General features: G+C 41.3%; 1 protein-coding gene across 1 annotated transcript in view; it reads left to right on the top strand.

The window, feature by feature from the left end:
* Positions 1-12,402, top strand: part of LOC109464987 (polycystic kidney disease protein 1-like 2) — a 60,705-nt gene that overhangs the window by 32,645 nt on the left and 15,658 nt on the right. The window contains exons 21-30 of the mRNA XM_019762104.1: positions 976-1,154; positions 1,716-1,781; positions 3,455-3,562; positions 4,902-5,115; positions 5,573-5,678; positions 5,871-6,007; positions 6,415-6,502; positions 8,924-9,111; positions 10,330-10,404; positions 11,415-11,642. Of these exons, the coding sequence (XP_019617663.1) occupies positions 976-1,154; positions 1,716-1,781; positions 3,455-3,562; positions 4,902-5,115; positions 5,573-5,678; positions 5,871-6,007; positions 6,415-6,502; positions 8,924-9,111; positions 10,330-10,404; positions 11,415-11,642 (1,389 nt within the window). The remainder of the gene's footprint in view (positions 1-975; positions 1,155-1,715; positions 1,782-3,454; positions 3,563-4,901; positions 5,116-5,572; positions 5,679-5,870; positions 6,008-6,414; positions 6,503-8,923; positions 9,112-10,329; positions 10,405-11,414; positions 11,643-12,402) is intronic.

The raw sequence follows: 12,402 nt of genomic DNA, 5'->3' as shown, positions 1-12,402 counted from the left end.
TTCACCTTCACTTAACTTTCAAATGCCCAAGTATGAAATTCCAGGCAGTTACCACAATGTAATTATATCATTTTCTCATTATGTATGCAAATTAAGTCTCCATTTGCATAATTGATACCATTAGGTTGTTAGGCTGGACCATGTGAACATTATGCATTTGCTTTTCAAATGTTTGGCCACACTGATTTAATTTTATGCATGGGTGACATCCACGCGCGCATTAATTTTCGCCCGCCCCCCCATCGAGGCTCTGGCCTAGTGCCATCTTCCGTAGTCCATGGTAGCCAGCAAAGACAGGAAGCCGTCGGTAACTACGGAGGACGGCGCTTAGGCTACTGAGGCTCCATGGAACTCAAAAACTCAGTACAGTGCCGACTCATATATGCTGCAAAAGGCCAGCATGTGTCGGCTTGTCGTGCAAGTCGCTATGTACTCGTACTACCGCAATTTCACAATACTAGCTTCGTTTCCCTGTGGTTTAGTAGCATTTCTTTTATTTTGGCTGAACTTTTTTTTAATTCACCCGCGCGCACTAGTTTGGGGGTCCTAGGAGGATAGACTTGATTATTTAGTACATGTATTTAGTAGGCATAATTAGTTGTGGTGGAAAAACGTTTTAGGCCAAAAATTGTGTGAAACCTTATTTTGTACCAATGGTTTTTTAAGGGTGCTAGCACATTTTTTACGTCTTGGTAAAATATCTGCATGACAGACCTTTTGGTAAAAAAAGGGTTAGAGGGGGTGCTATCACATTTTTTACCAATAGGTGAGTATGATAAATTTAATGATATGGTAAATATTTTTGTTTGTTTGCAATCTTTAGCACATGTCAATGCAGTTAGCACGCTTTTCCAAGACAACTTCTTTTTGGTAGCAAATAAATGGGATTAATAACCGAAGCTAGGAGGATGGCATCCGTAAAATTAAGTCAGTGTATCTTTCAAGGGTACAATTCATTTTCTCCTTCGCCCGCAGGTTTCCGTCATGCTGCACGGAGCGACCCGTGAGTGCGGCCCGTTCCTCCTGCACCAGCCCTACTCCGCCATGTTTGAGCGGGGGAACGTGGCCGGGTTTGTTCTGTGCACCCAGACCGACCCGGGCTGGCTCACCCACGTGCGCGTGTGGCACGACAACTCCGGCAAGGAGCCATCCTGGTAAAATCTTCTGAAATATATGGTCAACTGGCAACGTGCCGTTCTGTGTAACACAGGAAGTAATTTTTATGGATGACATCAGCGCGCCTAAGTTTTCGCCTGATTTAAAAAAAAACAACAACACTATGTCACTATGTCGAAAATGGGCAAATATGTCTGTTACCATGCCGGAAGGGGGATGGCAGATAACTATGAAGAGAGGAGACAAGAAAAGGCTCTGATTCAATGTTTTGTTTCTTACTTTGATGCAGTGATATGTGACACTGGCTGTGTATATGTGATGTTCCTACTGAATCAAAACCATTTGTACAATGATTGAGTCAAAATTTCAAATTGTAGGAACCTTATTTTTTTTCGGCCCGCCTTGTTTTTTGTTCACCCGCTCGCATTAGATTCGGAGTTTGTGGAGGATGTCATTCATAAGATTTTCTTGCTGTGGCCTGAGGGAAACGTGTTTGGAAAAGCAAAACACATCACAGTGCTACCATACATAGGACACATTAGACAGTAAAGATGCTAAAGACGAGAGAGTGACCAGTGTTCTATATTTTACAATCACAGGTTTCTGGACAGGATCATTGTGGACGATCTACTGCTCGAAGAGCAGCACTATTTCCTCTGCAACAGGTAGGCAAAGATTATGCCTCAATTCTGCAAACAGACTTTAAATGTGCCAAAATTTAAATCTTCTTGTAACCTTGCTGTGATGGCCGAATTAGGGAGATATCCAATGAGGTTAGAAGCGTCACTAAACGCCATCAAACACTACCTCAGAATACGCCAGAACGTGCCAGCTGACAGTCTCTCTGCAGACGCCCTTTTGTGCCAATTTGATTTAGATGCGATAGGTGCCAAATGCTGGGCTGCTGGTGTTCGTAAGACATTAGAGGAAAGCGGTTTTGCCTATGTTTGGCATTCGTCCTTGTCTTCTACCTTCAATTTGCTCCAAATTATATCTTCCATCAATTAACGTCTTAAGGACATGTATCTCCAATCTTTTATATCAGTAATGAGGAACAACAACAAATTACGGACATACAGATTATTAAAAAAATACTTACCACGAGGAAATATATCTGAAAATTACAAACATTCGACACAGAACAGCCATCACAAAACTCCGGATAAGTTTAGACAAACTCCACATAGAAACATCCATAGAAACATGCAAGGAGGGTATTGAAGACGAATTCCACTTTATGATGTCTTGTCCAACATATGAAGAAAACAGACAAAAGTTGATGCAATCCATAGCTTCCAAAACTAATGTTACGCTACCCCACTCAAAATCAGATATCTTCAATATGTTCCTTTCATATCCTACTCAGATATCAGTGTACGTGTAAATTCATATCTGAATCATTACAAAAGCGACACCATATTGTAACTAACTGATATATCTCCTTAATTACATAATGTAATAATACTCTTCTTAAGAAAACACAATAGATTAGCTTTTTCATCATTATGGACTAGCTCGTTAGAATTATATTTTAGTATTAGTTTGTGTATGTACCCTTGTCGTTTCTTTGCCATACATTGTACCAGCTACAGTTGTTGAGCAATGAAGTTGTTTTTATTTGATTTGTGTTAAAACACAGTAAATAAACACTATATTATACAATATAGACAATAACAGATGATTTCAGAAGCAAAGTTTACAAAGAATTCGAACCACCTTAACGTATAAAGTAGATTGGATTCATTCCTCAAGCTAGCTGACATCTAGCAAACGGCAGCCGCCCCTCGGTAAGACATCTAGGGCCACATAGTTCCCGTTTAGAACTTCAGTTCTGCTCCAGATGAGGGGCGCGTGCGATTGGAGCTTTAAGCTGTATTATATAACATTAGTACGATACAAAAGTCATTGTTTGGTCATTTCTTAAAGTTGAATCAACCCTATAGGTCAGTGCCATTCAGAAAGTGGAGATGCCAAAATATGACGCCATACCGTACGAGTGTGTTTAAAAGTTGGGAATACAGCTGTCAGCCATGTTTGTTTACATTCTGGCAATTTGTGGTGGCATCAAAAACTGAGTGCGCCTCGTGTGGGCTGTTTTAGCACCAACTATACATGTCAGAAATGTGAGATAATTGCGAAATTATGTCCAAAACTGGAAGTAAGTTACAATCACACGCAGATTTTAAGATGTTTCAATTTTTGGTGAAAAATGTTACATAATGCACCATTATGGAGTGAATCCATCCTACTTTATACTGTATCACAATTATCTGAACGTGAGTATTAGAATCAATGCTCTAAAGTGGCACCAGCTTCAATTTTTTTCTACCAACTCCAGGTGGTTGGCCTTTGATGAGGACGATGAGCAAATTCAGCGCGTGTTGCCTGCAGCTAAGGACGAGCAGCTGGTGGCCTTCAGTACTCTGTTCGCCGATAGAACTACAAGGTAAGCAGGGGTTTTTCTAAAAAAATTTAGCATGAGGGAGCAGATTGCAAGCATGGTGAGGGAGCAAAGCGGCCGAGGGGGAATTTTTTATGAGAGTAACACAGTTTGTAATGCTAGAATTCATTGTTGTATTGTTTTTACATCTTTACTAGAAAAAGATCATTTTGAGAAAGACTAAATAGTGTGTAAGTAGGGTTCAATCTGAAAGTTGATATGAGGAAACTAGCTGGTTACATGAGGGAGTAGTGCCCTTATTCCCCTGTTTAGAAAAACCCTTGTTACTTTATTCACGAGTTTCCCATCCCCAGAATGCATTGCGAAAACAGGTTTTTTTCAGTGTGTTTTGGGGTGTTGGGGCATTTTATGCTCAACATGAATTTAAATTACTATGGGTCGAATCTGACAACAAATAGAGAATGAAGTTTTTGCGTTCTTCTCAACATGGAACATGTGGTTTGTAACGTTACAGGATCAGTATAGCGTTATCACTATATAACGTTAGAAAACCACATATTCAAAAAAATTCATTCTCTATTTGTTGTCAGATTCAACCCATAGCAATTTAGTTAACGTTGAGCACAAAATTCCCCAACACCTCAAAATACAGTGACACTGAAAAACAAGCTGTTTAACGTCAACAGGATCATTCCGATGCCTTCCTGTCCTATGCAAATGAGGTTTAGACCCCTCTTTTCGCAATGCATTCTGGAGATGGGAAACTGGTGAATATCTAAGACTTTCACAGTGTTCTGTGATACGTTTTAACAACCTGAGGGTGGGTTGGAATAAACCTCCATTGCTTCAAAATAACTACTTTATGGTCTTGTTTTTCAGTTTCATACTTCTGAATTTTCAGTTTTTACTTCAGTTTATACTTTCTAGATTCTCCATTTGTAGATAGATAGATAGCTAGATTGATTGATAGATTGATTGATTCCGTAAATAATTTCATCAGGTTGGTAAACGAATGAATAGCAAAGTTCTTTGATCACAGCCATTTATTTTTCAAGAGCCGACGTTTCGATGACCTTCTGGCATCTTCCTCAGGGCAATCAATTTTGACTGGTTTACTGTGCACTGACGCTAGATGTTACTTGGTGCATAGTGCACTAAAGGTGTTACATAGTTTTTACTGTTTACAATGCATTCCGGAACGTAGAGTAATTGTGACATACATACTAGGCATTGTTACATCATAGGGAAATATGCGGTTCCAAATGTAAAGTGTTTCTATATATAATGTAAAATGTGTTAACTGACAATACTGAGAAATCACAGTCCCAATTGATTGATTGGTTGGTTGATTGACTGATTGATTGATTGATTGATTGAACCTCAGGGACCTGCGAGACGGCCACATCTGGTACTCGGTGTACGGCCGCCCTGCCAGCAGCCCCTTCACCCGGACCCAGCGGGTCTCCTGCTGCCTGTCCATCGTCATGTGCACCATGCTGGCCAACATCATGTTCTTCGGCCGGGGGGACGACTTCGACCCGCCGGAACCCGTCAACATCTTCGGGTTCGACGTCAGGATTCCAATTTCCTGGCCTCAGGTAGCCGCACTGCCTAGAAAGATCTAAAATTATTGGGGCCTGTCATTACTTACATGGACAAAAGGAGGTATTGGTTTTGGTCCGTATGTGTGTGTGTGTTTGTGTGTATGTGTGTGTGAGTGTGTGTTTTCGCATATTTTAGCGCAAAACGCAAGAAGGCTTGGTGGATTTTTGTGATATATAGTCTTTTGGTAGGACATGAAAAACAGGTCAATTTTCGACCACCTAGCTACGCATACTGTCTTTGGTACTGCAGCAGAACATCGTTTTTTGTATTTTTTTTAATCATGCTTTGTAAGTCGTAGAAGGGGACTTGAGTTCTTGCTTCTAGATAGAAGATCTAGACTACAGTTAGTTGCTATACATAGTCCACATAGATGACGTATTATGACTTAGGAGCCAAACGTTTGTCTTTCAGAGGTTTAGACAAATCATTTTCTGATGTTATATTCTACAGATTGCCATCGGTCTGCAGAGTGCTGCGGTGGTGTTTCCTATCAACGCCCTCATCATCTGGATTTTCCGTAGCGTCAAACATCGTCCTGATAATGCACTGAAGGAGGGTAAGTTTGTAGCCCGGTGTCTTAGGTGAGGTCGTGTGGTGTGGCATAGCGGTAGCGGTAGCGTCTCCGGGTTCGAACCCCACTTTGTCACCGATCTTGTGCCCTTGGTGGTTGCAATGTGCTGATGTTAATAGCTCCTTTTTATTGAACATTACAGTTAAGACCTGCTTCATGTGTTTGTATGCACTGTAGCTACTTCCGCTGACAACCGCGTCATCGGAAAGGACAAGTCAGACAGGCGGCCTTCGTCTAACAACAAACCGACTTCCACCGAGCTCTCCAGCGTCCAAGTTTACCTGATGAACTTGCAGCCGTCCTTACCCGAACAGGTATGTGATGAGACAAGATAGTACTAATGTAGCCAATAGCATGTTATTGCAACTAGTGAAGAAGAGTACATAATGTAAATTATAAGATTTATCTCCATCTGGAACGTGGATGGTAGATAACTATGAAGAGAGGAAACAAGAAAAGGCTCTGATTTAATGATTTGTTTGTTACTTTGATGCAGTGATATGTGATGCTGGCTGTTCCCACTGAATCAAAACCATTTGTACAATGATTGAGTCAAAATTTGAAAATGTTAAGTAGGAACCTTGTTTTTTTCGGCTTGCCTTTTTTTGCTCGCATTAGATTTGGAGTCTGCGGAGGATGTCATCCATAAAATTTACTTGCTGTGGCCTTAGAGAGTAATGTATAACAAAATATATTCCATCAAATGTACTTGCTGTTAAAGGTCCGGAAGGAAGCTGCCCGTGAACAGCAGCAGACGATGCGGGGCCAAGTCACTGACCTGACTTCTCCAGGGCAGATCAAGTCTCAAGGTTACCGTTGACTCTTTGTGTCGGATAGGGGAAATTATTATGAAGCAAGTTTGAACTCTAATTTCCAACACAACAAATCGGACTCACCCAAATTTTCAACTGTACAACTCCAGTCTTTGTCAAGGAATGAGCAATCCACTGCTTCCTTGAAGTCACGCAGATAGCACACGTGACTCTGTGAGCAGTGGATCATAGGTTACAGAAAGTCTGTGGCGCCCCCCGTCTCTGTTGAGGGATGGTTGTAATGCCCTGATGTAGATGGCCTTTTTAATCCCTCGTGCAAAGAAGTCCGGTTCTGAGTCCAAGATTCTTACTTTGTCCAGTGAGATTAAATGTCCAGGAGATTCTATGTGCATATGTTGTGAGACCTCCGAAGTTTGTCGAGCTAGGTCGTTTGTGTTCTAAGAACCTAGTCTTGAGAGATCTTTCGGGTGAGGCCAATTTGCTGTGTTGTAAATTACAGTTTAAACTTACTTCATAATGATTTCTACCAACACAGATGAACTTTCAAGATAAGGGAAAATTATAAGTGGAAATACTAGTATATAAATATACATCCAGCCACCTGCAGGATTCTAATGTACACCGCAATAAAACTGTTCAGGTCAAATTATTAATGTCTACTCATGGGACGTCACTGAGCTGTGCAAAATTTCTTCATTTTTCATCATTTCTTCAACTTGTTCAAACTGACATGTTTCAATCCACAGAAAAACGATATGTAGATCATGCATCTGCAAAAATGTTAATATGATGCTATAAGATCATGAAAGTTCATCTGTGTTGATAGTTACATGTTTAGAGTTAAAACTTTTGTTCCAACACAAAAAATTCTCTCACCTAGAGCTTTCTACCAGTCACTCTTGTCTTCCTCAGTAGACTGACCCAATGAAGCTCTTCACGTGACTTCTTTGAAGTGTGACGTCAACACTGGGTCAAAGGTATCTGGTAGACGATGTCGACCCCGTTGCTGTTCAATGTAGGGTGATGGGCCCTGATGTATATGGCTTCCTTCACCCCTCTCAAGAAATAGTCTTGTTCAGTGTCTAAAATCCTTACAGTGTCAAGTGAAACAAAATGTCCGGGTGACTCTATGTGGATGTGTTGAAACACGGGGGTCGACATCGTCTTCCAGATACATTTGACCCAGTGTTGACGTCACACTGCAAAGAAGCCACGTGACAAGCTTCACTGGGTCAGTCTACTGAGGAAGACCAGAGTGACTGGTCGAAAGCTCTAGGTGAATTTTTTGTGTTGGAACAAAAGGTTTAACTTTAAAGATGCCATAAGATAATTCAATCTAAAATATGTTCACAATTGCAGAGGTGAATGAGAAATACGCTGTACTGGATGATCCAGAAAACTCCACACCAGGATTGCTGCCGTGGTGGTTCGTCTATATTGGTAAATAACTTAAGTTGCTATTCATTTTCGGTGTGTTTGTCTGTTTTATTTTCTGTTCGTATTTAAGCCATGTTGATTTGATTGTATGGATGAATTTTCGGCCGTTTCCCAAAAAAAGGTTTTCAACCATACTGTAAATCGTACAAAACAGTTGCAAAATGAGCACAAATATACCGTAAGTTGCAAAAAATGATACCACTGTCGTAGAATGTCAGAATCAAACCAAACAAGACGAAAATGTAAAGAAATGAATTCGAAGAGTAGATTATTCGCCAAAACATATTCTCTGTCATTTGTTAATCCTTCATGACCACATAGATTTTATAAGAAAGTTTTTTTTTTATTCGCATTTTTTTTATTCGCATGCACGCGCGCATAAGTTTTGGGGTTCCCAGAGGATGTCATCCATATAATCAAATCAACTTGGCCTTATCTAAAAAGAAGGTCAAGAAGTGAGGGGAAAATCTTGTAACCGTAAATCGACAGAATTGTTGTAGTGTCCAGTACTATACTTAGGCATTGTTCTGGATAGTCTACGCGTATCCATAATCGTACCTAGGACACAGATTCTATGTCCTTGGATGTGTGAAGAGTATCCAGAACACATGTCTAGCCCTAGGCCTACCCAATTCAGACATATAACCCCCCCCCTCCCCCCCCCCACACACACAAGGCTCAAAGGTCCACTTTTTGGTCCACTTTTATCTAAAAGTCCAATATTTTTCTTTAAAAGAGGGACTGACTCGTGTCACCAGCGAGGCTGGACTCGTTGAAAAACGACTCACTTTGTCTTTGAAAAATAGTTATCTCTGATTTTTTCTTTGAAATCATCTAAAAAACGCAGGAAATGCCATTTCAGAAAGTTCATTTTTCAAAATTTCCCAGGGGAGCATGCCCCTACACCCCCTACGGCGCTCGCTGGTCCCTTAAGCAGTGGGAAGAACGCCCCCCCCCATTCAAATCCTGTCAATCTCAGACCCTAAGTTTTACAGTAACTGTAAATGCCTGAATCCTCAGGCTTCCTCTTGGTGTTCGTCGCCACCAACACCTCTGCGTTCTTCGTCATGCTCTACTCGTTTGAGTTCGGGCGGGAGAAGGCGGAGGCCTGGCTGCTCATCTTCCTGACGTCATTCCTGTCTGACCTCATCCTCATTCAGCCGGTCAAGATCCTCGCCGTGGCGGCGCTTTTTGCGGTGTTTTACAAGGTGTTGTTATCTTACCTTACCTTAGACCTTAGATCCTCCCGAAACCTTGTTGCATAGGTCGACTCCTTGTCTGACTTTTTGTCTCCAAAGGTTTCGGTCTTGCGCCACTACTGCCATATCCTTAAGTGAGTTAAGTCCAAGTTTTACCCCATCATTTTGTAGTGTTTTCCGCAAAGTGACTCTAGGCCGCCCTCTCGGGCGTGTGCCTTCTGGCTTCCATGTTAGAGCTGTTTTTGTGGTTCTGAGATCAGGGAGTCTCCACACATGTACAGCAAAGCTCAATCTCCTTTTCATTACAGTCGCACTGAGAGATGGAACCTTGGCTCTTTGCATGAGCTCCTCATTTGATACGTGGTCACGCCAGGAGATGCCTAGTATAGTTTTGAGGCATCTACGCTGGAAAGTGTCTAACATTTGCACTGTCTCTTTGGTGCTTCTCCAGGACTCACATGCATATATAGCAGTTGGTACCACAATGGACTGGAAACGCTTAATCTTTAGCGGAATGCTAAAGATGAATGCTAAAGTTGTTATCTAGAGATAGAAAAAGGCCGCTATAGAAAACTACCTGAGATTATGCTAATATTGTCCAATGATTGCAGTGGAAAATGAAACACATTTTGGTAGCCAGTGTTCTCGCTATGAGACCGACAGAAACAGATTATTTCAGAAAGTTACAACAATTTCTCCATCCTTTCGTCATTTAGAAGATCACCAAAAGACTACGTTTCTACTAAGATCACAAAACCCACTAATTATGCAAAATGTGGTTCTATTCATTATCCACTGCCTTCAAAAAAGAAGTCGAGCCCCCTAATAGCTAGTGTAGTATGTAGTAGACGTTTTTTTCAGACAGTTGTTGCCTGTCTTCTATTACTGTATTGTAATGAGTAGTATACTTGATTGTAAAAGCAATTAGCCTTCGGGCTTGATTTTGCAAAATAAAGTTATAAAAAGTTATCATATTACTCATCACTGTCATCGGTAATGAGAACCTGTCATTGCTGCAGCAGGCTCCCTGAGTAGTTGGATTGCATTATGTAGCAAGTGGCCGTGGTAACGCGTGTTAGAGGGGTTGGTCACCATATATATGAATGTGTTTAAGTGAGAATAAACAGAGCAGCAGTTTGTTAGGCTAGACCATCCCAAGGTTAAGCATTTGCTTGGCATATGTAGCCTTCTTATTGTATCATGTTTTTACCTTTATCTTTCCCCCAGAAAGCGGATAAAGGAGAGGAAGGGAAGAGGTACGATCTAAAACAGTGTGAAGACATTGCTGAAGAGCAAAAGCAGGTAAGTTTTCATCCAACATAAAGATAAATGCTGCCAAACCATGTGACGGTAACATAATAGCAAATTAAAAGGAGGTAATTAATAATGCGAAATAATGAAATGTTCCAAAATACTTTTAAAGATACTATTGTGTTCAGAACAGTGTCTATCTGGCTACATGTAGCTCTATGCCTAATGCTGGGGTCACATTTCCAAACCGGGGCCCGGCCGGGCTGTTTTGATTGATGAAAAATCTTCATTTCAATAATACATGAATACACAGATGCTTCCCATTATTAGCGTTTTGTGCTTTGTTGTCTTTTATATCATATCTTTCGTTCCATATAGACTGCAAGGCCGGGCCGCGTTTTGGAAATGTGATCCCAGCATAAATGGGTTAGCATTATAGGATCAGGCAGGGGGCTCCAATAACGTAGATTTGCCCCTTGCACTGTTCTGGATACGCGTGGACTATCCAGAACCGTGCCTGGACATGGGTCTGGATTAAGCATGGTTCTTTAATGGCATGTTCATACCCATGGGGCCAAATGCATGCATCAGAGTGTGAGGTTGCATGTACATCATACTGAGTAACATGATACATGGGATATAATAATAACAGAATAACGTAAAAGTCTAAACAACTACTAGAGAATAAACTAATCTAGGCCTTGAAGATTTCTTCTCTCTTTTTAAATCAATTAGAGATAAATTCAAATAGTTAGTCTATTGTATGGTCATTACTGGTGGACTGAATACCTCTTTCTTTGTTCTACCTTTATACAGTTTGTCAATTGAAAGTGGATTGTTCTAAATAGTGTGTCACGTTCGATATCATACAATTTACCATTTACAAATATAACAAATATCCGTAAATAATTTCATTAGGTTGGAAGATACTTAGGGTATAGAATTTTCTTCTTACACAACCAGTAAGGTTCTCACCTGCTTACGCCACTTACTGGTTGTGTAAGAAGAAAATTCTATACCCTAAGAACAAATATCCTTGGTGAATTTGCATCTCCGTGCAGAACCCACCTGCCCCTGCCCTCCCCGGCTCCCCAGACCTGACTCAGGCCCGGCTGCTCGCCGTCCGCCGGAGGAAACTCAGGACCATCCTGAAGGAAGTGTCTGTCTACGCGCTGTTCCTGGCCGTGGTGATGCTGGCTGCGTACGGGCAGAAGAACCACATGGCCTTTCACATGTCCAACCAGGTTCAGCGGCTCGTCGTGCACGGCGAGGAAATGTCTTTTGAAGAGGTTAGTACAAAACATTTGCTGCCAATTGTGGAAAACAAGACTGTGTAATAAAATTTTGTTTACATTCCATTGCTCTAAACCTTTTTTTATTCCAACATTACATGACTAGACATGGTGACAGCACACTCAAGTTATATCACCTTATTTTACGCCACCACCAATACGAATACAGGACAGGACAATACTCATTTTCACTTAAGTTAAGTGAGGAAAGTCGTACAAAGTGCCTTTCCTAAGGGCAAAAGATCGGTGGCATGTCAGGACTCGAATCCGGGACCTCTTGGTTCCGAGTCGAGCACGCTGCCGCTACGCCACCCGACCTAACCTTCTTGCCTCACAGTTATGGGTCTCCGCCAGCACTAGAGCTGTATCAAAGTGCCTAATTACCTATAACAATTGTTTCATGTATTATAATGTTTTTGCCCAGATTTTGTAGTGGCAGTGAAATGTTTCTTTATTATAGGACACACACCTTTGACGCTATATAGCCAAAAATGCTATTTGGTCATATCCCGTTTGTACTCTCAAAAAACATCTGTTCTAAACTCCGACGTTAACTTCCGCAACAAAATCTTCCGCAATGTCTGGGTCCGTCTGTATTCTTAGTTTGTATTTTATAATTCTATGAGTCTCTTGGTTCCGTGTCGAGCACGCTGCCGCTACGCCACACGACCTAACCTTTTTGCCTCACAGTTATTTGACTCCGCTAGCACTAGATCTGTATCAAAGTGCCAGGTGGCATGGCATGTACAAAATCACT

Source organism: Branchiostoma belcheri, unplaced genomic scaffold, assembly GCF_001625305.1.
Source record: "Branchiostoma belcheri isolate BF01 breed outbred unplaced genomic scaffold, Haploidv18h27 scaffold145, whole genome shotgun sequence".
NCBI classification, from domain to species: domain Eukaryota; kingdom Metazoa; phylum Chordata; class Leptocardii; order Amphioxiformes; family Branchiostomatidae; genus Branchiostoma; species Branchiostoma belcheri.
This window is presented reverse-complemented; position numbering and strand designations above follow the sequence as displayed.